Source organism: Oryx dammah, unplaced genomic scaffold (genome assembly GCF_014754425.2).
Source record: "Oryx dammah isolate SB20612 unplaced genomic scaffold, SCBI_Odam_1.1 HiC_scaffold_10, whole genome shotgun sequence".
In the NCBI taxonomy this organism is placed as follows: Eukaryota; Metazoa; Chordata; class Mammalia; order Artiodactyla; family Bovidae; genus Oryx; species Oryx dammah.
This window is the reverse complement of record NW_024070194.1, coordinates 9,729,314-9,756,024: the sequence shown is the minus strand read 5'-3', so window position 1 is coordinate 9,756,024 and position 26,711 is coordinate 9,729,314. Positions and strand designations below refer to the sequence as shown.

The following is a 26,711-nucleotide window of genomic DNA, read 5'->3' as shown; positions in this document are numbered from 1 at the left end:
AAGAGAATGGCTACCCACTCCAGTGTTCTGGCCTGGATAACAGAGGAGGTAAGCGAACTTCCTGTAATTGTTTTCTCTGTTACACAGGCTGTAACCACACTGTATTGTCCCACAATGTCCATGGGTCAGGAGTCCAAGCACGGCTTGGGTGGGTCATCTGCTTAGCCCCAAGGCTGTCATCAAGGCGTCAGTCAGGGCGGCAGTCTCTCCAAGGCACATGGTTGTTGGAAAAATCCATGTCCTCGAAGCTGTAGAACTCGCGGCAGCTTGCTTGTTCAGGGCCAACAAGAGAGTACCACTCTCTTCAGGAAGGTTCCAGACCCTCTTTTACATATCTTCAACTGTTTTCCTTTAGCCACGGGCTTTGTTGTCTGAATATTTGCAACTGTTACTCTATACACAAATTTAATTTCTTACAAAACTCTATACTGCATATTGGTATGTCACTTCATTCTGCATTTTATGCCACATTTCCATCAACAAGTATTTCCCCAAATCACAATCTGCCTGGTTGTGGTTGTTGTTGCTCAGTTACTAAGTTGTGTCCGGCTCTTTGTGTCTCCTCTGTCCATGAGATTGCCCAGGGAAGAATACTGGAGTGGGTTGCCATTTCCTTTTCCAGGGTAATCTCCCTTTTTACTAACTCAAAAACTAATTTCGAACCTTTATTACATCTGCAGAACCCCTTCACCTGTGCTGCTCAATGTGACCTTCCTATCCATCATTTTTGGAGATCATGCCCACACTCAAGGGGAGGGAATAGACAGGTCATATTCACTAGGGAGGTAGACATATTGGGGGCCATCTTGGAATCCTGACCATCTCACTCTCCCAAACCACATAACAGTTTATTGGCAAGGAGAAATCTGTTTGGCCTGAAGGTCTCCCCATGCCCCAGAAAGGAACTTCCCCATTTCCATCAAGAAGTATTTCCCCAAATCACAATTTGCCTCAGAAGATTGGCAGGATCATGAACTAAACTGTCCCAACATTGTCCAACACTGCTTTGAATCCCCATCCCAATTCTCAGAAATAATATACCAGTTTCCACTCAGGGTTAGCATTCCAGGTAAATTAACCTCTGTGGAGGTGACCAGCAGTGGGACTGTAAGAACTAGCCTTTAAGATGGAGTCTGAGTAGTCTTGCCTCCTGGTATTCCTACCCTCCTGCAGTCCCCTCTTGCAGTGAATGGGGCTGACTCCTGTGACCAATGAGATTTAGTAGAAATGACAGTGAGCTTCCACCTGGCTCTCTTAGATGACTCTCTGGGAAAAGCCACCTGCTCTGACATGGGGATGCTCAAATAAGCCCTCTGGGGGTTATCATGGCAAGGGACTCTTTTCAACAGCCAATACCAACTTGCCCGACATGCACGTGCACCATCTTGGAAGTGGATCCTCCGGCCCAGTCAAGCTTTCAGAAGACCGCCACCCTGGCCAACAATTTGACTACAATCCCACGAGACCCCAGAGCCACCTAGCTCACTCCTGATCCACGGGAGCTATTTTTTGTTGTTTACTCACTCAGTTGTGTCCAACTCTTTGTGACCCCGTGGACTGTAGCCTGCCAGGCTCCTCTGTCCATGGGATTTTTCAGGCAGGCATACTGGAGTGGGCTTCCATTTCCTTCTCCAAGGGCTCTTTCCCACCCAGTGATGGGATCCACCTCTCCTACACTGGCAGGTGGATTCTTTAGCCCTGAGCCACCAGGGAAGCCCAATGTGGGAACTTCGTGAGATATTTATGTTGCCATAAACTCCTAAGTTTGGGGTAATTTAACACAGCGATAAAAAATACAGGGTCTCTGGAACCCATACCTAACCCCAAAGAAGTGCCCGTGATGAGAATGCAGTACCACTTATCGAGCGCTTCCTAGGGACCAGGTTCTGACCTACCATCCCGGAGGATGCTGGATTTCAGCATCCTGCTGCTGCTGCTGCTAAGTCGCTTCAGTCTTGTCAGACTCTGTGCGACCCCACAGACAGCAGCCCACCAGGCTCCCCCGTCCCTGGGTTTCTCCAGGCAAGAACACTGGAGTGGGTTGCCATTTCCATCTCCAATGCATGAAAGTGAAAAGTGAAAGTGAAGTCGCTCAGTCGTGTCTGACTCCTAGCGACCCCATGGACTGCAGCCTACCAGGCTCCTCCGTCCGTGGGATTTTCCAGGCAAGAGTACTGGAGTGGGTTGCCATTGCCTTCTCCAAGGCAATGGCTAATGAAGCTGAAATCCAAATCCCGGGGTTCTGACCCAATCTCACACCGTCCAGCCTAGTCCTGCCACACTCAACATGTTCCATATCTACTCTATCTGATAGAGAAACCACCAGCCACACGTGGCTCTTGAGTACTTGAAATGTGGCTGGTGCCACTGAGGGACTGAATTTTAATTAATTTTAACTTAAATAGTCACACGTGACAAATGACCACTGGATTGGATAATGCAGATAGAACAGATTGGAGGGCCTTCTGCAAGATTCCAGTAGTTACGACTCTGAGCTTCCACTGTGGGAGGCGTGGATTTGATCCCTGGTCAGGGAAGGCCCACATACCATGCAGTACAGTCAAAAAACAAATAACAGATTCCAGCTGTAAGTGCAGAGACCCACTCAAGCTTCATGGGCCTCAGGAGGGATCTGAAACCAGGCTCCTTACTTCAAAAGGAGTGCGGCCTGAAGGGGCCCTGGGTAGCATAAACTCTCAGATGGGCAGTGAAGAGAAACTCCAGATCTTGACTGCAAGGATTCAAATCCCGCCTCTACTGTTGGTAAGCTGTGTCTCTTTGGGCAAGTTTTTTAACTTCTTAGCTGCAGTTTCCCCATCTATAAGATGGGACTACTAATAGTACCTACTTTGTTGAATTATTGCTACAATTCAGCGGGTACAGCGGTAAAGGACAGAATGGGTTCCTGGCATGCACGTTTGTGATGTGAGGGTTAGCTTCTACTACCAATTCTTCTTTGCATCGACCCCAACGAACCACTGGGCCACGAAGCACCAAAGGAAGACCACCGAAGTTCAAGCATGACATGGACTTGGACTCGAAGTCCAAGTCCCGGCACGAAGGTTTAGCTCTGCACAGACAAACAAAGTTTGGATTGCCCTCTCGGTAAAAACGATCTTACCCACCTCAGAAGGGGCTTCCCTGGTGACTCAGATGGTAAAGAATCTGCCTGCAATGTGGGAGACCTGCATTCAATCCCTGGGTTGGGAAGATCCCCTGGAGAAGGGGATGGTAACCCACTCCAGTATTCTTGACTGGGATTCCATGGACAGAGGAGCCTGGCAGGCTACAGTCCATGGGGTCGCAGAGTAGGACACAGCTTAGTGACTAACACTGACACTTTCACCCACCTCAGAGGATCAAGAGAGGTGTCAATGCTATCTGTCCAGAGACCACCAGCTATGACACCCAGAGGCCAAGGAGGTGACGTGAGTAAAGCAGATGGACAGACTGGCAAAGGAGAGAGCCCGCATCTAAGTGGGGACCTGCCCACATGCAACTCCCTATGGTTACCTGAGTTGCCAATTCTTGATTTCTTCCCCCCTTCCCCCAGAAGAAAAACAGGGAATCTGGATTTTTCCGTGAAACATCCTCACTTCCATAGTTGGCAAGGAATCCAAGGATTTCTGTGTTTGTTTTTTAAACACGGGGCCGCCTAAACAAATCTCCGAGGTAGGCAGGCCGTGGCCGCAGGCCACGGTGTGCACGTTCTAACTTTCTTCCCTCCTTTCCGGGCCCTTTCTTGGCTTCTTATATATCTCTGCCTTCCGGTGTCTGGCAGCAATTATCTCAGGATCCGCTGAGATCAAGGGAAAGGATGACGTCTGACGAGCTTTGAAATGATGAAGGGAGGCGATCTAGAAAGTACCAGGTTTTATTATCATTTTATTAAAAAATCAGTAACAGACAACAATGTGAGGTGCTCACTCCCAACAAGGCCAGAGGAAAAGGGACATGGGGGGAGGAAGAGGACCCAGCCAGCTGGGACCCTGGGGTCACAGAAGGGGAGGGAAGCAAGGGTAACTCCCCCTAGCCCCGCCATGGGGTCAGGAGATGTGGTCTGGCCAGCCTGAGCCACTAGGCCTCTCCTCTCTGGATAGGATAAGCCCCAGAGCCAGGCCCTGATCAGCCCTCCCGGTCCCCCTTTGTGTAGAGAGACAAAGGTCATCCTAACCAGGCTGAGCCTGTGACTTATTAAACCAGTTTAGTTCTCGAGCTGTGCTGTCAACAGATGCCAGTGGGCTCTACTTGTCTGTCTGGTACACCAGCCACCGGCCCCATGTGGGCACTGAGCACTTGAAATGTGGATTAGTATAACTGAGGAACGAACTTTAACTTCCTGTCATTTTAATTGATTTCAGTGTGGCCGGTTTTCTCTTAAACTTGGAGATCACAAATGAAGGTACCCCAGCTGGGCTCAAAGCAAAAGCTAGAGAGAAGGTTTCCAGCCCAGTCAGGAGAAGGCACCAAGAAACAGGACCAGAAAAAGAGGCAAAAATCCACTCAGCCCCACAAACATTCACTCACTCAACCACCCAGCCAACTTCACACAGGAATATATCACACTATTTCCTGAAAAAATATATTTATCTATTTTTCTAGAACCAAGGAAGAATAATAATATATTACATGAAAGAGACACAAATATCCCACCATCCCCTACGTTATAGTTTGGGATCTGCTAAAAAAAAAAAAAACCCTATATTTCAGCAAAAGCTTCTTAGAGGAAGCAGCTTCAGAAAGGGCCAAGGTCATGAGCAGGGAAGTAGGAAGAATTAGAAAAACAAAAGCATGGGGGAAAAAAGAAAAAAGGCAAAAGAGGGAAAGAAAGGCCCTGTCTGAAGCTATAAATAGTAGTAAAAAAATTAATAAAAATTATATCTCCAACTCTTCTCTCATTTTCGAGTAACAAAAACAAAAACACCATTAAATACAAACTTAGCAGGTACTGTGGAAAGGTGCAAGAGGGCAGAGAAAGCCTTGGTTTCTGTGTACTCTTGCCCACAGAGAGAGGTTCTGTACAAAGGAATGAACAATTTTAAAAAAATACCCCACTAAAAATAGACTTAAGAATATTCTACAAGTCTGATTCAGGATGAACTTTCAGCTCCTCTCCCCAAATAAAAAAGGTTGACTTCCAAAAGTCACTTGGAAGAGCCTAGAATGGCCCAAGGTGTACCACAGACTCCCACAGTGTGGCTGCAGGTGCCTTTGATGGCCACGTCTCAAGGTGCAGACAGACGGTTCTGGTTCCTTCTCCCAGCTCCTGGAAGGGGGGGCGGGGGGAAGGCTGGCAGGTGGGCCGACCTCCAGCAGGACTCGTACAATAGCTTAGAAAGACTCTGGATCAGACCTGTTCAGTACAGGCTCTAACCTGGGCCCAGATTCTAAATGGGAAGATGAAACAGATCCAACCCCAGACTTGCCTTGAGAAAGGCCAAGTTTAACCCCATTTTTCTGCTGGGACAAGTGGAGGCCTAGAGAATCAAGAGGCAAGCAGGAACAGTAGAAGGTGATGTCTCTTCTGACACTGAAACTGTAATCGGAGCGGGAGATGCTGATAGATCAGGACTGGGGTGCCCTCCCCCTCCCTGAACATCCACCCTTCAAAATCCTTCAGCGTCCCTTCCCCCTAAAGTCCAAGTAGGTGCTCCGGGGGAAGCTTCAGGCGTAGAACTCATTGGTGGGGGCTTTTTTGTAGATGGGTTTCTTGCCCAGGTCGTAGCTGCCCTCATCCTTCTTCTTCATGCGGTACACCAGCAGCAGCACGAGGAAGACGGCAAACAGGATGCCCACGACACCGCCCACGACCAGAGCTGGAGGGGAGAGAGGGGGCAGCGAGGTGAGGGCTGGCTGTCCGTTGGGACCTCAGGGCGCACGGGCCGCTTCCGCTCGGTCAGTTCTCTGGCCCCCCGGACACCCTCACTGTCACCCCCAGGGGCATACTCTGCTGATGCCTTACTGAATTTGATCCTCACCACCTCATTCATGAGAAGGAAGTCACTGTAAAGCACTAAAAACCACAGAACCAGAGGGACAAAGGCATCCATCCAGCCCACATTGCTGGAGTCCAAAGCCAGGTTCTTTCCCAACACGAGGCCAACTCCCCAGCAACAGCTCAGCCCTGAGCCAGGAAGCAGAAAAATCGCAGGCTGTGGAAATCCCCCTTAGACCTACTTACCCCACAGTCCTTAGCACAGGGAGCTCTCTGGTTGACCTTGTGCGCACACATCCCTATGCAGACCCACACTTATACCGATCAGGTGTACACACCCTGTACACACGTGGGTATATGCTACTATACACAGTTACAACATGTGCGGGTGTCCACACTCCTCTGTTATAAAGAATTACATATGTGGTTTGGGACTTTCTGGTTAAGACTCCATACCTCCAATGCAAGGGGCACAGGTTTGATCCCTGGTAAGGGAACTAAGATCCCACATGCCACCTGGTGTGGCAAAAAAAAAAAAAATATATATATATATATATATATATGTGATTTATGTCCGCACATACGAAGCTCAGTGCTTAAGGCTTACATTCTATTCCTGTCTCTGCCACTTACTGGCAATGGGATCTAAATAATCAAGTTCCTTCATCTCTCTCATTGTAAAATGGAAACAATAGTACCTTTCTTATCGGTTTGTCCCTAGGTTGAAATAAATCAGTCCCCTTAAGAGAGCTCAGAATAATGCATAGCATATACTCAATATTCATTAATTGTGACTTTTTGTGGTTTGTACCTGTGTCCCTGCCATCCTGAATTGTTCTGGCACAACAGTGGGTGCTTAATAAATGACTCCATCTGGCTCAGAGAGGAGCACTGGCCAAGAGCAGACGCGGGTTTCTCACATTGGGTAAATGTATGTTCTCTGTATGACCCCAGGCAGCCTGGAGGGCTCACTCCTGTTTGTTGAGGGGGCAGGGATGTCTCCTAGAATCCTTCCTGTGACAGATTGAGTCCCCTAATTCGGTCTTAGCCTAAGAAGATTAATTTTCCGCCCCTGCACACACTCCAAATCTACGCACAGAATGGGGATGGAGTGGCAGGGGAGCCAAGGAAGGTTCTCTCTTGGCTAAAATGACGAAAAAGCAGCAACACAGTGCCCCCAGGAAAAACCAGAGAAAAGACATGGACCATCAGTTATCAACCCCCTTCCCCTTTCTACCACCTCTCCCTCTGATGTCTGTTCCTTTAGACGCTTGGTCCGTGCCGGGAGGTCCCCAGGAGCTCAAGGCCCAAGGACGGTCTCAGAAGCAACTGTGGTCCCGGGTTCCAATGCCAGGTTCACCACTTGTCTGGTCTCGTGCCTTTGGATAAGAGATAAGGCTTCTTGGAGCCTCATTTTCCTTATTTGTAAGAGGATAGATAACCACACGTGTCGGATTGGGGTGTTGTGGAGACTCACTGAGGGGGCGTGTGAATCATAGGGCACATGGCAAGTACTTGATAAACTCCCAGGTTCCAGGGTGTTTTTTTTTTTTTTTTTTGGCTGCACTGTGCAGCTTATAGGATCTTAGATCTCCCACCAAGGATAGCACCCATGTCCCCTACAGGAGAAGTGCTGAGTCTTAATCACTGGACCACCAGGGAATTCCCCCTGTCCCTCCAGGTACTGTTTAAAAGCTACTGGAATGGAGAATCTCACCCCAGCTATCTCAGCAATGTAACTTTTCACATGAAGATCGCCCATGTGTCATTCTCCATTGGAAGTATTAAGAGATGACTGGTTCTCACTTGTTATGCGACCTAAAGCAAGCGGCTTGCTTTCTCTGGGCCTGAGTCTCCCATGTTATAAGAAACAGTTACTTGGACTACATCAGTGGCTTTTACATTTTTCTTTAAAAGCAGTAGAACCATTGTTTGGTGAAAGCAAAACCTTATGCTAATCCCACATCAACCAACTAAAAGTGAAACTCTGTGGGTGAAGAAACATGGGCCGGGTTTTACCTCGAAAAGACTTCCACCAAATAGTTTGAAACTTACAAGACTAAAAGGTCTCCAAGGGCCCTCTAGTTTCCCCACCCCACCCACATCACACAGAAAGTTAAAAGAACACTGACTCAGCGACCTGGAAGCCGGAGTCAGGGCTGAGCTGGGCCTACCGGGCGTTATACCCTGCAAGATGCAGGCAAGATCCTTTATCTGTCCCAGAGGGAGGCAGGACCCAGGGCTCTTTCCTTGCACTTCCAGCCTCCTCAGAGCTACAGGCCCAGCTGGTTGCCAGGAGACAGGAGTAAGCCAGCCTGGGCCCATGGTGCCCTCCTCACTAGGCTGGTTCATCCAGACTGGCCCTTGGCCTGTAAAAATCTGGCTAGAGAGGGAGTCCCCTCTGAGAAAGCCCCCAATCCAGTTTTGGAGACCCCCAAAGCTACCAGGGAAGAAGAGAAAGAGCCAGTTACCACCCCAGCCGAAGGCCCCATAGTCAGGCTAGACAGAGCCATCCCTGAAGTCTCACCCTGGGACACATCTTTCTCCACATAGCACATTAGTCAGGAAGCCCGTGGCTCCCACTTGAGGCCAAATGTGCTCTCTCTAAGTGTTAGTTTCGTAATCTGGCACAGGAAGTTTCCTGCGGGCCACCTACTACTTGCTATGCTATGCCATGCCATATACTATACTATACTATATATACTATAGGGCTCCCCTGATAGCTCAGTTGTTAAAGAATCCGCCTGCAATTCAGGAGACCCCAGTTTGATTCCTGGGTTGGGCAGGTCCGCTAGAGAAGGGATAGGCTACCCACTCCAGTATTCCTGGGCTTCCTTTGTGGCTCAACTGGTAAAGAATCCGCTTGCAACGCAGAAGACCCGGATTCGATCCCTAGGTGAGGAAGATCCCCTGGAGAAACGAATGACTACCCACTCCAGTATTCTGGCCTGAGAAATCCCATGAACAGAGGAGACTGGCTGGTTACAGTCCATGGGGTTGCAAAGGGTTGGACACGACTGAAGGACACATACCATCTACCACTGGGAACCGTGCAAACAAACATTTTACAGTCCGCCAAGTTATTTTAGATTCTATTTTTCACGAAGTTATTACACCAACCCAAGGAAGTAGCATGATGGCCGTTTGCTAACATGAAAACTGAGTCTGGAAAGCGTCTCAGTCAAGGTCACCAGGCTGCCAGGTGACAGCAGGGGGAGGGGAAGCCAGTCCAACTCAAAGGAGCCTCTGGGCTTAAAGGGGAAGTTTTCATGGGAAGTTTAACTTTTAATAATTAACATCCCAGGTGCCAAATCCAGGCTGGGAAAGTGCTTTGTAAATAGAAAAGGATTTACAGCAAGTCAAAGACTCAACATTTATTATTTTTTTAGCCTCTGATATGCAATTCTTGCTCTCGGTCCGCCAAGCTGCACACATAGTCAGAGCCACCTCTAAGGGGAAGGGTCATCCTTCAAGGCCCCAGGACACCCGTGGCTGCACGAAGGGGTATCAAATCATCTAACGGGCTAGAGCAGGGGTCCCCAACCCCCGGGCTGGTACTGGTCAGTGGCCTACTAGGAACCCAGCTGCACAGCAGGAGGCGAGCAGCAGGTGAGCAAGCAAAGTTTCATCTGCCCCTATCACTCGCATTACCATCTGAACCATCATCACCCCTACCCCATCCCGTCGGTGGAGAAACCGTCTTCCATGAAACTGGTGCCTGGTGCCAAAAAGGTCGGGGACCACTGGACCAGAGGCATCCTTGCCTGCAGCACTATCCCTGCCCAAGCCCTCTCCCCTTTCGAGGTATCTTGCGGGAAGCCCAGGACCTTACCTGCCAGCACCTCTGTCCTCTCAAAGATGTTGCCGCCCTGGGCTGTGCTAGACATAGACACCTTGTTGGACACATCCTCGTCCCCATCAAAAGGGGACGACCTCTTGGGGATAACTTCATTCTCCTCCAGTTCCTTGGGTTCGGTGGGAACTCCACTCCCTGTCTTCTCAGGGATGTGGTTATCTATAGGGACCTGGATGGTGGAAAGGAGAAGAGACCAACACTCAGTGTGGTTTGTAGGGAGGGGGATCCAAGGCAGGGGGTAGGGACACTCAGCTGGGCGGGGAATGGTTCTGCCTCTTGCCGGCCAAACCACGTGGTCCTAGAGCAGACATCAGCAACCACCTCTCAACAATCACGCTGTCAAATCCTTACCCTCAACTTTTCTTATGTGTGTTAGCTGCTCAGTTCTGTCTGACTGTTTGCAACTCCATGGACTGCAGCCCACCAGGCTCTTCCATCCATGGGATTCTCCAGGCAAGAACACTGGAGTGGGTTGCCATTCCCTTTTCCAGGGGATCTTCCCGGCCCAGGGATGGAACCTGGGTTTCCTGCACTGCAGGCAGATGCTTTACAATCGGAATCACCAGGGAAGCCCAACTTTTCCAGTAAATCTATCCCCAGTGGGGAATGAATAATGTGACCAAGGGCACAGGGAAGCAGGTGTTCTAGAGCAATATCCTGGAGGGTGGTTTGGCAAAACTGTAGGAACAGTTTGCCCTTCAGCACAGCAGTTTGCCTCTGGGACTCTGTCCTAAGGAGCTAATCAGAGATTTGTGTAAAAGATGCTTGTTATACTGTTGTTGTAGGATGTCAAAAAAAGTCATAAACCACTCTTCCATAGGTAAGGGCAACTGGGTGAACTGATTATGAAGGTTATAAAAATGAACAGGAAAACCAGTGAGTTACGTGGGGAAATATCCATGATCTCTGTAAGTGAAAAATGCAGTACATAGAATGGTTATGTGTAACTGGATACTAATGTTGGGAAATGCCTAGAAATGCACACAAAAATGAGGCTGGAAGGACTTCCTTGGTGGCCCAGTGGTTATGATTCTGAGCTCCCAAGGCAGAGGGCCCCGAGTGTGATCCCTGGTCAGGGAGCTAGATCCTACCTACTGCAACTAAAGATCCCGCATGATCCCAAGTGCCACAACCGGGATCCAGCACAGATAAATAAATGAAATAAAAATTAAAAAAGCAAAAGAGGCTGGAAACACATGCAAGTGTTTATCACTTAGTGATTATCCCTACAGAGGGGAAGGTCTAGCTGTGACCCTTAGCTGTGCCTGTCCCAAGAGTTCAGGGCCACAGACAAAAGCCTTCTTGCAGAATGAGGTCAGACTCGAACTTATTCTGCTTCTCTCAACAGGTGCTGAGAAAAGGAGAGGCCAAAGTGCGGAGCTACTTACCAAGGGGTGCACCACTTCTGGGAAGATCCGGATGTCCTCTGAGTCATCTGTAATGTCAGAAAGGCCGTGTGAATGTGAAGTCGGTCACCCCCAGGTCGATGACCCCTACAGCCATGGCTGGTGTGAGTTCTAATTCACAGCTGGCCCCCAAATGCTCAACAGGTGATAAGCATATGTCCGGCAGGCGATCATTCCCACCCCAGCCTGGGCTTCCTTTGTGGCTCAACTGGTAAAGAATCCGCTTGCAACGCAGAAGACCCGGATTCGATCCCTAGGTGAGGAAGATCCCCTGGAGAAACGAATGACTACCCACTCCAGTATTCTGGCCTGAGAAATCCCATGAACAGAGGAGACTGGCTGGTTACGGCCCATGGGGTTGCAAAGGGTTGGACATGACTGAAGGACAAACACACACCATCTACCACTGGGAACCGTGCAAGCAAACATTTTACAGTCCGCCAAGTTATTTTAGATTCTATTTTTCACGAAGTCATCTCCTCTGTAAAATGGAGCTCCTGAGACCTGCCTCCCTGGTTCTTTCATGTGAATGTTGAGCCGGTCACTGGGCAGGTGCTCTGTCAGCTCTAAACCCTTGCTCCATATAGATCCCAGGACCAAAAACATCACCCAGGAGGGGTAGGAAATGCAGAATTTCAGGGGCCACTAAATCAAAATCTGGATTTTAACAAGATTCCCAGGGGATTCATTTGAGAAGACTCTAGATTGCAACAGTAAATATTAGAAATTCCAATATGAATGTATTTACTCAGAACATGGTAAGTGCCCAGGGCTTTTAACTCAGTCTAATCTCCTCAACGTATACAGTTGTTTCTATTCCCATGTTACAGATTAGGACACCGAGGCTCAGAGGTCACAGAGCGGCAGTTTGAACTCAGGATTATGTGACTTCAGAATTCAAACTTCAAATTGTTACACACCACCCCACACAAAGGAGGGAGGCTTTTCAGTAGCTCTGTCTGGCCTGGCAGCCAAGGCCAGGAAATGACCAAGAAAGACGGGGACCCTGGCCCTGCCCCAGGAGGCCCCTTCACAGATTCCCAATCCCATCCTTGCAGAAGCAGGGGTTGGTTCTCGGTTTCCACCCACAGCTCTCCCTACCCTGCCCCCAGGCTCCTGAGCGCTCTCTTTGCTTTTCAAAGGAAGGAAAACAGGCCACAGTTCACTTCTCCTCCCAACGCCCACTCCCACCCAATCCCGTCCAAAGGCGGACAGGTTCGGACTGGTTTTCTACTACAAATGGACTCGGAGCAAGAAACCATTCGCCTGGAAAGGGTCTCAGGGATGGGTTGATCTGGTTACTTTTGTTCCCCCCATCTTTAACGGGGAGGGGCACAATAGGAAAATTCAAGCCCCAAAGTGGGGTTACCCTTGTAAAAGACAAGTTCTCTGCAGTCTTGAGCCCCAGGCCGGCCCCCTACTTCCTCCGTACCTAGATCTCCAGAGCCAGACAGCTCAAAGTCATCGGATTCCTGCCCGGGCCCCCCGATGTCCTCGTCATCAGGTAAGTCTCCGGAAAAGTATCGGCCTTCCAGGAGGTCTTGAGGGTCGATGACCTCAGTTTCTCGGATCTAGGGTGAAAACAGGAGACACATTAACCAGCAGTTCCCCCTGCCAATGCTCTTTAGCAGCCCCCGAGCCCCGCAAGGCAGTGAAGCGAGTGCTCAGGAACGGGAGTTGGAGTGCTGGAAGGGCATCAGGCTAGAGCCTAACTTGCTGTGTGACCTTAGACAAAACCCTTTCCCATTCTGGGCTAATTAAAATAATGAAGGTGGCATCATCAGAATATAAATATGCTAGGTACCCTATACTGAGCACTTGCTATAGGCCAGGACCTGCTCTTAATAACTCTTAAGACCAGTCTTCACCTCTGTTTTACAACCGAGGAAACTGGGCCCTGAAGACATTAAGTCATTTTCTTTGGGTGACTCGTGGGAGCAGACGGAGTGAAGACTGACTTCAGAGCCAGCGTTCCCAGCCCATGCTCCGGGGTGCTCTGATGCTGTCACTGCTGATTCACCCACGGCAGGGAGAGGGCTGCTGGCTCTGGTTTTGCCCTGACCCGGACATCTTTCCCAGCTGAGTCAGACCAGGCTGGGACAGGCAGGGCTGGCTCACTCACGTCCCAGGACAGCCTCGGGTCAGGGCGCTGCCCGGAACCTGGTGAGTCAAGTGTACGTGAGCACACTCGTGTCTTCAGCCTTCCAAACATCTCCCACGGGGCCATTCTCCAGACATGCAGTGTGGAGCCCCATCCCTGCTCTCACGGACTGTCCACTCCAGCACCCCTAAGTACCCCTCTGCTGCTAGGAATGGGGGCCCCAGCCGTCCCCAGCTAGAATCTCAGGTCCACCGCCACTGAGAAGCTTTCACAAGGAAAGCGTGAAAGATCCAGGAAGGCAGAGAGCTGCCCCAGGACCTGCAGAACATCAGCCACCCTGCTCCCAAACCTGCAAATTCAACAGGGGAAAACAAAGCTCCTTCTAGAGAGTCAGAAATACTTGGGATTCACACCACCCTCCCAGCTAGCTTCTGGGCTCTTTGTCTGCCCACAAGAACAGCAGCCCCAGGGCAAAGTTCATTCTTTCACTAATGAACTCAAATATTCAAGTGCCTACCATTTCCCAGAAGACTCAGGGTGGCGAATAAGGTCAATACAAACCCCTTGCCCCAAACATTCTTCTCCCGCCTCAGCCCCCTAACTGCAGGAGATGTGGAGAGGGGTGGGGTCTGCTCAGAACCGAGGAACACCAGCTGGAGGCCAGGGAGGTCCTGCCCTCCCATTTCACACAAAGGGAAAGAATCTAAGCCCTCCTACAGTGACTTGCCTAAGGTCACACGGTGAGTCAGCTACACACTCAGAAAAGAGGCCAGGCTCTGCTTCTGACTGCCCCACGCTGTCCTCCACCCAGCAGAGACCTGCCAGGGACACAGAGTGGGCCTGAAAAGGCACATCCGTCCCTAAGACAAGGTTACCCTCTGTGGGAGAGGCCCAGGCTTCCGGGGAGAGGTGGGTGGAAGCAGACTTTTGGGTCTCCTTCCACCCTGTCTGTCTGTCTGTGTGGGGCAGCTGGATTCCCGGGAGGGAGGTCAGGCTGGGAGCGAGATTTCTCCCCTCCCACCACGGAAGGGAGAATCTCCTCTCTGCTGAACGCCTGGTACACATGGGGGTAGGGAGCGAGAAGGGGTTAAGCCCTGGTGAGGGATGACTTCATGACTCGGGAATCAGGAGCTGGGGAGCTGCTGGCGCTGGAATTCCAGCCCCCACACAGCCCCGTGCCTGTGGCTTTAGTTTGGCAGCTCCAGAAGATGGCTCCACTGTGGTTGCGCAAGCTGCCTGCACCTAGGGCGGGGTCCCTGTGCTCCCATCCGCATCTCCTGCTGCAAATTCCCCCGGGGGAGGTGGTAAGGGTAGGGGGCAGAATCGGAAACATCAGGATCTAGGCAGCTTACCAAACTAAGCACTTAGCTTGAAGTAGGTCCTCCTCATAGCTCTTATTTCCTGAAACACTGGGGAAGGAGGGGGTTGGGGGGATGCTCAGAAAATTGAAGTAACTCGCTCAAGATCACCCAGGCAGAAAGTGGCCACTCTGGACCGGAACCCAGGCATAGGTCACCCGAGCCTTTAGCCACATACAGATCAACACACCCATAGACACACGAGCACACAGAGTGTCTGCCTACCTCGGCCAGGATGGAGCCTTGTCAAATGGCGGTCAAACTCAGCCCAGGAAGTAAAGAAGGCAGTTTGGCCACTTGCATACGCAGCCTGGAGACCAGTCAGAGCTCCAAGTACTCAAGACGGGGGCTGGAGTTTCGACACTGGGCTGTTTCAGGCTGGGCCCTTCCCCTACCTCCCCATCCCCAAGAGCCATGGTTGTTTACTTATGGATCCTGCCTTTCTGTTAGTGGGTGAAAGTACTGAGGAGTATTTCAAAACCACCCCTAGGATTAGCACGTTGATTCGCTGTGATTGGTAGTGGCTATCTCTGTTTTACATCAGGAAATGAAGACCAAGTCAGAACAAAACTCGGACTGAAACCTAGATCGATTCCCAGTTCAGCCACCTTGGGGGTCACCGGGTCATCCCTAACTTTTCATTATTTTAAATCTATTTTTTAATTGTGGGAAAATTGCTTCACAATGTTGTGCTGGTTTCTGCCATCCAACAATGCGAATCAGCCATAATTATACATATATCTTCTTCCTCTGAGTCTCCCTCCTCTCCCCAATTACAACCCTTCATTTTTATACCAGGTTCCTGGAGAGCATAAATGACTTGAATTAAGGTCAGGCCAAGAATGGTTCAGATCCTGTCAGATCTAGTCACACAAGGATTAGATCCCACTGGATACCCATCCTGGCTCTAAAAGCACAGGGCTTGGGACCTCCCTGGTGGTCCAATGCTTCCACTGCAGGGGGCACCGGTTTGATCCTTGGTCAGGAAGAAAGATCCTGCATGCCTCGCGGCTCGCTAATAAATAAAATCAATCCTTCTCGAACTCCAGAAGTGGTCCTGCTCTGCCCAAGACCCATGACAAGAGAGAAATGCCCAAGAGTGTGGGAGCCCTAAGACTACACCAGCAAGGTGAAACCATGCTCCCTGGGAGCGTCCTTACGCGCGTGTGTGTGTGTAGGCATGTGCAAACAGCCCTCCCTTCCACCCTCTTCCTCCACCCTCTTTTCAGACTAGGCCCATTCAGTCTGGGGTGACTTTGAATAACCAGGCCACCCAGCAGACAGGCCCCACCCTGACCAGTAAGGGACCCCACCCTGCTCTTGGCTCACCCCATCGTTACCTGGGGAGCGGGTGTCCACACGTGTGTGCACGCACAGGCACCCTCTCTGGGCCCTCAGGGCTCTCAGTATCTTTGTCTTACTCATGCACACACAACAGCAATAAAAGAACGGGATAAGCAGACCTGGTGGGTAACTGGACACTTCCGTAGACTCTCCATAGAAAAGAAGAAGGGTAGGGATTTCCCCGGTGGTCCAGTGGTCTTAGCGCGCTCCCAATGCAGGGGGCTCAGGTGCAACCCCTGGTAGGGGAACCTTATGTCACAACTCAGAGTTGGCATGCCACAACTAAAGATCCTGCAGGACACAGCAAAGGCTGAAGATCCCACATGCCCCAACTAAGAGCAGATGCAGCCAAACAAACAAACAAACAAAAGGGTAGGTGTATTTTGTGCTATTGAGACTAATGCCTACCAACAGAAGGTAGCTGAGGCCCTAGCCCAACCATCTCATTTTATTACCCAGCAAACAGATGAAAAGATAAGCACCCTTGCCAAGGTCACAGAAGCAGAACTGGACTTAGAACCTGGGTCTCTTAAAAAAACAACATTAAAAGAACCTAGGTCTCTGGACTCCTAGGCTAGACTTGTCTTCCTTTCCCACTTCTGGGTCTTCTCTAGAAGTCCTACTCATAGACACACAACAGAAATCAACATCTGAACAAGCAGGCTCTGGTGGGCACCTGGGGTTGGATGCTTTCCGGTAGAGGTTTTAGGGCATGGCAAACCACTCCAGTATTCTTGCCTGGAGAATCCCACGGACAGAAGAGCCTGGTGGGGTCGCAAAGAGCCTGACACAACTGAAGTGACTGATCACGCACGCAGAGGTCTCAATAAACCCACGGGCAGCTGCGGCCACTCCAGCTGTAACCCCCATCCAGTCCTGAGGTGATGGGCATGAAGCTAGGAAAGTCACCAACCCTACTGCAAAGTCTTACAGCTTCAGTCCCCTGGGAGAAGCATGGGGGCTGGGGTCTCAACACGCTGGGCACCACGCTGGGTTTCCTCCGTCCGAGCTCATTTGATTGGCACAACAGCCTGGCGAGGTGCTCTACCCATGTGGCCAGAAAGTGACTTTCCCTTGAGTCACTTGTGTGAAGTCACTCAGCTAGGAAGCAACAGACCTGTGGTTCAACCAGATCTTTCTCGAGACTGAGTCTTCGCCAGAGCCAGACTTCTCACTGCACCCACGCTACCCCTCTCCACCCCATCGCCACCATCCACGGCACCCGCTGCCAGGCCAGGGCTCCAGGGCACCCCTTCCCTTGGCCAGGGAGTCAACAGAGGTAAAAGTGATATTGCTCAAACAAAAGAAGAGAAACTTTGGCTGGGGCACTGGGGAGAAGTTCAGGGTCAGAGCTTGCTTAACTGTGAACTGGTGGGAGGCAAAGGGAGGGGAGTCTCCCCCTGCCAGTCTCTTCCCCAGGGGAGGAAGTGACCCCCAGGGGACAGGGACATGCTTCTTCTGGGGCGGGGGGTGGGATGAGAAGGATAACTGGGCAAGTTAAATTCTGGAAGAAGTAGGAATGCTGAGGACCCTGGGCATTAACTGCTGAACACAGCAGAGGGATCCTGGCAGGAGATCCCCAGAAGGGGCCACTGATAAGGTACGGCAGTCCTCCCCCACCCTCCTTCCGAACGGTTAGATGTCCCCCGGAATGAGCAAAACCTGGCTACCCCAATCTGGACTCAGCATCCTGGCAGAAATGGAAAGATCTATCACCAGCCTGGGGACCTGTAAAAGCAGCTCCAATAGCAACCACAGCCCTGCTGCTCCCTCACGATACGAGCCTGGGCGTTTATTTCACATCGTGAAGCCTCAGTTTCCTCTTTTTGTCACCCAGGCTAGTAAGTACCACCTTGCAGGAAGATGAGATGAAGTGAAATGCATTAAGGGTATGCAAGGGACACAGCACATGGCCTGGTACACAGCAGGTGCTCAATGAGTAGCAGCTATTATTAACCCCCATCTGCCTTCCTTCCAGCTGAAGGGATTAGTGCTCAAAGGGTCAGAGACTTGAGAAAAGTAGTTGCACTGCTAGAAAGAGGGTGGTAGGTGGACGGGGAGGTGCTTTGCAAACTGTGAAGGGACATGCCCTGTAAAACGTTATTTCTTGTGCTTCTGAGACCAGAGACTTATCAACAGCCAATCAGGCCCCTTGAGAATGTGGAAGAGAGAAAGGTCCAGAGATGAGCAGAGATCTGCGCAAGCTCCCACAGCTTAGAGCACCTGTTCTAAGCAGAGAGAGGCAGAGGAGAAACCACTGTACTTTTCCAAAAGAGAAAATGGCAGTGACATAGAGAAGCTTGAAACTCAGCTGAGCCCGAGTCCCCAGAGTATTTCGCGACCTGCCTAAGTATCTAGGAGGCCAGAAGATAACCACCCACCACCAATACAGGATCTGGTGTGATGGTCCAGGAAGGGTTAAGCCAGGTCTGGGGATGGGAGTGGGGGTGGGGCGGGGCTCGAATGTCCGCCCTGCCCACTCCAAGGTCAGGTTACTCCAAACACAATCGCTCAGGAGAGAAGCCAGGCCTGGCACTGCCAGTGGCTTTTTCACCAATCCCCCCTCCCCCACCCAGGGCAGCCCATTCCCAGAGCCAGGGCTCCAGGACGGAGGGACGCCAGCTGCTGGTGGGAAGGGTAAGGGTCAGGGAAGCTTCTAGGGCCTCTGGACATCTCCCTGCTAGAGGCCGATGCCGTGGCATCCTTGTCACTAACAGCCTGATGGTCTTGGGAGATTCCTTCTTGGGGCCTCGGTTTCCCCGCCTATACAAGACGGTTCTCAAACAGACAAGCCTTCCTCTGTCTGCAGGCCTGGTAACCAAGCTGGGCACTGTTCCGATTACCGATGGAGACAGCCGGGGAGGGGGCTGGCTCCCTCAGGGGCCGAAGAGACAGAGGTGCATTGAGGCCGGGCTTGTAATCTAGCAGCGGATCCCAGGTCCCCGCTGGATCTGAGGGCGGCCCCGTAAACAAGCCTCCCGAGTTCTCTAGGGCCAAGCTGATATCTCCTGTCTCGGCCAATTAGGTCTGCCCTGGGTGCTGGCTTCCTGCCCCTTCCCAGCCTCCCCACCGCCTCTCAGGGAAGCCACTGCTCCCGATCGGTCAGCCTGTCCCACAGACATCTCCTGGCCAGGCTTCCCCAGGGCCAGGAGTGTCCCAGCCGTTGGTCACCCCTGCCCCCACGCCCTGAGGTGGAGTAGTACAGCCAGTCCCCACAGGCCGGGCCCCACCGAGTCACTCTTTCCACACATACCAGCCGATCCCTGCCTCCCCTTTCCATTACCCCAGGTGTCACCTGACTAGCAGCCCCTGCCACTGTGCCAGACAAAACTGGGGCAGCCTAGCTCGGGGCCCAAAGGAGGGGGAAGGGAGGTGCAAAGTAAGGCGGCGGGGAGGGGGCGCTGACTCCCAGGGCCTGACCCGGGGTGGGCCCACAGAAGGCTGAAGCTGCAAAGAGCTGATCAGATCGCAGAGTGATCTCCTGGGGATGTCTGGAGCCCTAGGAGAGGGAGGAAAAGTTCTGAACCCTAAGAACCACAACCACTGGTTCTTATTTTTCAACCTGCACCCAGACACCGCCTCCCCAAGCTACCCAGGTTAAGAACCCTTGTCTAGCTGCTAATAATAAACTAAACTTAAGCCAGACCTTTACACAGAAGTTTGCCAAACGCCAGTGATGGCCCGGGAGTGACACACGTGTTTTCTAGAGGACGCTGGGGCTCATACCAGCCCAGTGACTTATTAACTAACTTGTGTGTCCCGGGCTGAGCCGCAGAGCTGGGTTTCTCTGTGAAACGTACCCATTTTCCAGTCATCTTGCCTCCCGGGGACAGGGCCCGGAGGGGATGCGCCCAAATGTCAACCATGAGTTAATAACAAACCCGCCCAAGAAGTCAGGTTTATTGAACTCAGGGTTAAATTAGGCTCCAACTGTTGACACATGCCTTCTCCAAGCTCCCTAGGCATCAGGAGGCGAAAATATCTGAAAACTGGCTTTCCAGAACACTGTATCTTTTCTATCCACCATCACACTCCCTCCCCCACCAAACACTGGGTTTTTTTTTTTTTGCAATTCCCTTGGCCTCCGGATTGGAAACAACTCCGGCCCTCCTCTTACAGGACAAGGCTCCACCAGGACTGAGCAGGTCCCAAGAGGTTCCCAGCCCCCTGTTCCTTCTCCCTCCTGGCTGAAAATTGCTCAACGGGGGGTTCCCACTGATCCCTGCAAGAGGGGTGGGGCAGTCAGGAACTGGTTCTTGTTTAAATATCAACCCATCCAGTAATTAGCAAACGGCCCACTTCTAAGACAAACAAATAGATTTGGGCTCCATCAGCCAGCCCCACCCTAGACTCCTCCCCACCCACCTTGCAGCTGTTGGGGGGGAGGGGAGAGAGCTTTCCAAGGGGCCTCTGGGGGTGGGATCCTCAAAAGTAAAGGACCATCTGGCATCAAGGCGGCCTGGACAAAGCTGGGAACCGTCGCTAAGAACGCCTCCCCTTTACCAGGCCAGATTCTAAGAGCTTCAGTTGCAGCCTTGTTATCTCCAACAAGGCTCTCTACAATCCCATTCTTACAGACCAGAGAGCTGAGGTCCCAAGCCATGGAGCTAGGAAGAGGGGGCCTTCACAGCTCTGGAGTCAGGTCTACTTAACTCCAAATCAGTGTTCCAAAGCCCTCGGGCCAACAGCCAATCCCAAGAAGAGGGCGTCAGAGAATCCTGGGGTCAAGTCTGGACTATACTTTGCTCCATAAACTCAGACCAATGGCAACCTCAGTTTTGCTTTAAGGCTGGGGGGCAGAGTACTACACTCTGCAGAGGTCTATACTCTCTGCAGAGGTCTCTCTCTCTATATATATTGAGTAATTAAAAAAAACTGACATATAGTTGATTTACAATGTATTAATTTCTGCTGTACAGAAAACTGATTCAGTTAAACATATATAAATATTTTTAATATTCTTTTCCATTATGATTTATCACTGGATGTTGAACATAGTTCCCTGTGCTATGCAGGAGGCTCTTATTGGTTATCTATTCTATGTGTGATAGTTTGCACCTGCTAACTCCAAATTCCCAATCCATCCCTTCCCCGCCTCCCTCTTCCCACCTTGGCAACCACAAGTCTTGCGGAGGACAATTTGGAGAACTGGCTAAACTCTACCCTGTCAAAGTCCACAGCTGGGCAAGGCCCTGTGAGAGTCTGCGGCCTAGGGCTTGTCTTTTCTGTATGTCTCTTCAAGGCCCTGGACACTGGCTTGACTATTCTTAACAGCCCCTAAAGTGGGTGCCAATTCCAACACCCCCAGGAGGCCGAAAGGAAATGGGGGTGACTCAGGCAGGCCAGCTACGGCTCTCCTCCAGTGACTCACAGCCCCTTCCCCCAATTTTAAGTAGTCACTTGAAAATCACACCCACCAGTCTGGGAGGCCTAGGAGAGCTAGGAGCCAACTCCTCCCTAGAAGGAACTGGGGCGCGAAGCCCAGCCTGGCTCCCCCAGTCCCTCATTCAGGCCGGCTCAGCACTCCAAGTCCTTGGAGAAGCCTTCTGTTTCCAGGAGCTGGCGATGGCAGGAGCTGAATGTCTCCATCACCCACCTCCCCAACATCGCTTCTCCCGTAGGCTCTTTACCAAGGAGGCTGAGAAAGCGTTCCCTGTTCCCCACCAGAAAGGACCTACAAGAGGGTTTTGGTCCAACCTCCTCCTTCCAGAGTTGGGGACACTGAGACCCAGAGGGCATGGGTGCTCAAGGTCAACTAGTGATTCAGAAGGAGAGACCCAAGGCATCTGCCTTCAAAGCCAGCTAACTTCCTCATGTGCAATGTTCTCTGAGGACCTGCAAATCAGACAGCCTATGTGACCTGTCAGACCTGGTTCAGACTTTGGCAGGCCCCTCCATTCCTCTAAGCATCACTTTCCTGTAAAAGTGAAGCTAATGATACCTACCTCACAGTATCACGGGGTGGCATCCGTATCAGTAATAAACAACCTCAGTGCGCCTTTTAGCATGAAGTTACAAGAACACATTTATTTGTTCATTCATACAGACATTTCCGGGCCAGGTATTTCACTGAAAATCCACAGAGCAGAGTTCCTGTGTGCGTGGGTGGAAGCAGGGTAGGGGATGAGGGCTCAGAATTTGATGGAAGATGTTAATGCTCCTTGTGAACCATAAGCCTCTTCAAGGGAGTGAATGCCTTAGATGTCTTTATGATTCCCACTGCCCTTTCAAAGAATAGGTACTTAATTATTCATAGACTATCCAAGCTGGAAAGGGCTGTCTATTCAATTCAAATTCCATTTTACAGATGGGGGATGTCAACCCAGAGAGAGATAGAGACCCAATCTCACACCCTCCAAGGTAAGGCTCAAATATTTTCCTATCATAGCTCTCTGAGCTTCCAAGAATTCCAAAAGGCTCTCTCTGGCCACTTAAGGGTCCTAGACCCCCCTGGGCTTCCGTTCCTACCCCCACTTCTGTGCAATCAAGGAGAAACCTCTCAAGAAGACCAGAAAGGTCTCTTAGCTGAAGTACAAGGGGTAGGTGGGGGGCACTTCCAGAACTGACTGGGCCAGGTGCCATGTCTATGCCCCTGGGCAGCAACACTGCTGGAGGGGGCGGGTGGTGGGGGTCCCATGGTGGCTCCCAAAACAAGGCTGTCTTTAACTGGCCAAGGAGGGAGTGGCAGGAAGGTAGATCAGGGGAATGCTTCCAGCTGGACAGGAAGAACTGGTTTAGGCCCACAAGCCCCGCCAAACACAGAAGAGGCCGTGGCTCGGGCTGCGTTCCCTTCCCCAAACCTGTGGCACCAAGGGGGACATGGTGGGTGGCAGGGGGCAGACCCAAAATTTGCAAAGTGGTCCCAACGGCACTATTGGAGGGGGACGACAGGACAGAGATTCTGATGGCCTGGGAGCTCTCTGCCTACCCAAAGATGGTACCACTTTACCACTTGTAAAGTGGGCATAATATAATCCCCACATGCTAGGCCTTTTATGAGACTAAAACGCACCAGGACTTGGTCTATGGAGAGCACTCCATAAATGACCACTGTTATCAGCCCCACCCTTCTCCCTGGGCTTCAGTTTTCTCTGCAAAAAAAGGAAAGGGCTGACCACCAGATCATCTCTGTGGTCTAATCCAACCGTGACTAGGTCTGATTTTTCCATCTACAGCCCTGGGAGGAAAGGGACTGAGAGGGGAGATAAAAGGGGAAGCCCTGTGACCCAGTTCGAGGTGGAAGACCTTGTAACATTAGCCAGGAGGGGAGTGCTGAGGTCAGGGTGGGAGAGATGGACACCTCCCTCAGGAAGCAGCTGCCCAGGGCTCACTTCTCCTGCAGCTCAGGGGTCACCACCTGCCCTCCCCCAAACCACATCCTTCTGACCGCCCCCAGGGCACAGCTGCCTGCCTCTCTCGACACACCCCCCCAACCCCACCGCCTGCAGGCCTGGCAACCCCTGAGCCAAGACTGACATGTGACTGTCCATGCAGTGACCTTCAACCTCCAGGGTCTTTCCCCTTCTCCCCAGTCTGCCCAGGCTGGTGGGACACACCATGCCGTTCCTTCAGAAACCTCTACCACTGTGACACCAACGCATCCTTCAGGGCCTAGTTTAGAGCGTTGCATGGGGGAGCAGCAGGCTTGGGTTCAAGTCCTGACTCAGCCACTCATCTTTTGACAAGCTTGCCCCTCTTAGTTTGGGGAGGTCATCACCTTACTTGGGGCCTCGGTTTCCTTCTTCCTCTGAATTCTCGGTGGCTGGCCGGCCCCAAATCTTTATCTACTCTTTATCTATTCTAAACTAGTTTTTAGGATGGCACACAACTGCAGCCACTGAGAGTAGCATCAGACTACACATCAAGATAGGAGCAAAAGAGTGAAAAAGGGATGTGGAGGCCTGGCCGCCTAATTTGCATCTGACTCAGCCCCGTATCAGCTGTGTGACCTTGGGCAGGTTGGTTAACCTCTCTAGCCTCAGGACCAGTTTAAAATAGTAAACACAAGGGCCGAACTAAACTAGTTGATAGAGCCATTACAACAGCTATCAGAAAGCTAATAGAACAGTTCCATAAGCACTGCAGTCTTGCTGTCATCACTCAGGGCTGCAACTGTTATCTGGGGGTTGGCGAGGAAGGGGCTCCTGGGGAGGGGAGGTGGGGTATAGCTCAGGGTCTCAAATGAAGCCTGCCAGGCGGAAAGGACTTATTCTAAGTCATCCCAGAGACATGGGAGCCCCACTGAGAGCTGATATTAAGATTAAATGCCACTTGCTCTTCCCAAAACGGAGGTTTAAGGGTATCAAAGAGGCCAGGCTTGCTGGGGGGCAGGGTCAGACAGCCTCTCAGAAATTTCTGTAGCCCAGTTTCCCAGAGGAGATGGCCTCCCTCCTTCCCAACTGACTGCTGGGATGAATGGAGCTTTCGGTGGGCCCAGGGCTTTGGAAACTATGACAGGGACCTCTAAGTGGGGAGACCAGTAAAGGACCAGTAAGGAGGTTATTCAGGGCTCACAGAGACCTTCTCTTCCCCCAGTCCCCCTTCACCCCACCCAAAGGTGAGTGCTTTGGGTTTCCCCAGCGGTCAGATCGGTGGAAATAAACGCTCTTCTGGCAGAGAGCAGAGGCTCAACTCCTGGCGCAGTTCTCAGCCTACACAGTCCCTCCAGTCTGCCCCGGAAAGATCAGAGTCCCAACTTTGTACCGACCCTATAGAAGCACTGCTCACCTCCCATCCCAGTCCCCCAGATGCTTTGGGACTCAGAAGAGGGCAGGGCCTTGCCCAAAGTCATAGGCCAGTGGCAGGGCTGCGGCCAAACCTGACGTTAGGGCTCAGTCCTTTACGCCGGTGCGTGAAACAAGGCCCCTCAGAACCCTGCACCCCTCCCCCTTCCGAGTACACGCAGCCCCCCTTCATGTCGAGGCCATCTCGGAGTCTGGAGAGCGCGGAGGGGGGTCAGGGAGCGAGCCTGCCCTGGGATCACCGGGGAAGGGGCGAGAGGGAGAGGGGAGGCGAAGTGATACCGGCTTAGTCACGTCCGAGCCTGGAGCCCGCGGCGGGGCTGAGGCCAGGGGGAGGCGAGAAGCGCAACAGGCTGGGGGCGCACCGTGCGCGGAGGGGTCACCCCGCCCCCCACCCCGGGGCCTCCCTGGGATCCCAGGGCAAAGTTTCCAACAAAGTTTCCCTGGTCTAGTTGGGGACGGCACACTCCCCCGATTGCCCGCCCCTGGACCCCACCGTAGGATCCCAGAACAAAGACGATACCGGTCCGCCCCCCCCCCCCCCGGCTCCCCTCGGGGATCTCCCAGCACCTACCGACTCGGCGGCGGCGGCGGGGACGCCCACGAGGAGCAGCAGCAGCGCGAGCAGGCGGGCGGGGGCCATCGTACCACGGTCCGCGGAGGGCGCGCAGGCGGGTGGCCAGGGCTGGCGCGCGTCCCTTCTTATAGGCGGTGATCGGCCCCGCCCTCGGCCCCGCCCCGACCCGCCCCCGCTGCCCGCACCCCGCCCGGAATTCCCCGGCGAACGCAGAGCCTCCGGGGTGCTGCTCCTACCCGCCCCGTTGGAAACCCTGGGGACCGACCCCGTGGGCGCGGGCCGCTCAGTCCATCCAGTCTCTGGACTCCAGCAGCCCCGATCCCCTATCCCCTGCTAGGCAGGTGACCCGAGAGTGCTGTGCATAAACCCATTTTACAGTTAGGGAAACTGAGGCCCATAGACCGGAAGGACTTGCCCAGGGCCGTGAATTTAGATCAGCGCCCTTCCAGATGGGTACATTCCCCTCCGAGAATGGGCAACAATCTCCGGCTGTTTTCAGACTGGAGTCAGCAGGCACTTTTCCGTAAAGAGCTAAATGTTTTAGGCCCGGATGGTCTCTGTCACAGTTAACTCAAAACTCTAGCTTTGCAGCATAAAGGCAACCTTAAATACTTAAAGGAAAGAGAGTGGCTGTGTCCTGATTAAACTGGACTCTGAAATTTGAATTTCATATAATTTTCAGGTGTCCTGAGATAGGATTCTTTTGATTTTTTTTTTCTTTCCCAACCATTTAAATATGTAAAAGCATTCTTTAAAAAAAAAAGTTTCATTTTTATTTATTTATTTGCCCACGCTGGGTCTTGGTTGCAGCTCACAGGATCTTTAGTTGTGGCAAGCAAACTCTTGCCTGCACCATGTGAGATCTAGCTCTCTGACCAGGGATGGAACCCAGGCCCCCTGCATTGGGAGTTCAGAGTCTTAGCGGCTGGACCACCAGGCAGGTTGGTGTAAAAGCATTCTTAGTGGGCTGAGCATAAACAAGCTGGAGGTGAGCTTGTTGGTCTTAGGGTGGCTGACCTCTGTTTTAAGGGATTTGTTTTCTTGATATTGAACTTCCTAAAAAGTTTGATCTCTTCGAGAGCTGTTCGGCAAGTTCATTTTTTTTTTTTTAAATATTTATTCGCTTGGCTGTGCAAGGTCTTAGTTGTGGCATGCAAAATCTTTAGTTGTGGCTTGTGAGCTCTTGTGTGTTACCTGCTCAGTTGTGTCCGACTCTTTGGGACGCTGTGGACTTCATTGAGGCGTATGGGATCTAGTTCCTGACCAGGGATCAAATCCAGCATCCTTGCATTGGAAGCGAGGAGTCTTAGCCACTGGACCACCGGGAAAGTCTCTGGCAAGTTTATCTTAATTCTCAGATCCCACCTTTTGTATAAGACAGTTTCGTGTTCAC

General features: G+C 51.7%; 1 protein-coding gene across 2 annotated transcripts; it reads right to left on the bottom strand.

Annotated features, from left to right (window-relative positions):
- Positions 1 to 3,858: 3,858 nt before the first annotated feature.
- SDC4 (syndecan 4) lies at positions 3,859 to 25,439 on the bottom strand. 2 transcript variants are annotated; one of them, XM_040248932.1, is made up of 5 exons: positions 25,316 to 25,439; positions 12,630 to 12,768; positions 11,180 to 11,226; positions 9,768 to 9,960; positions 3,859 to 5,816 (listed from the first exon to the last, which is right to left on the bottom strand). In XM_040248932.1, the coding sequence occupies exons 1-5, from the start codon at positions 25,382 to 25,384 to the stop codon at positions 5,665 to 5,667; spliced, it is 600 nt and encodes a 199-aa protein (XP_040104866.1). In that variant the 5' UTR covers positions 25,385 to 25,439; the 3' UTR covers positions 3,859 to 5,664. The 2 variants fall into 2 exon arrangements, with proteins under 2 accessions (XP_040104866.1, XP_040104867.1); XM_040248933.1 differs by lacking the exon at positions 25,316 to 25,439 and adding an exon at positions 13,066 to 13,186.
- Between the last annotated feature and the right edge of the window lie 1,272 nt (positions 25,440 to 26,711).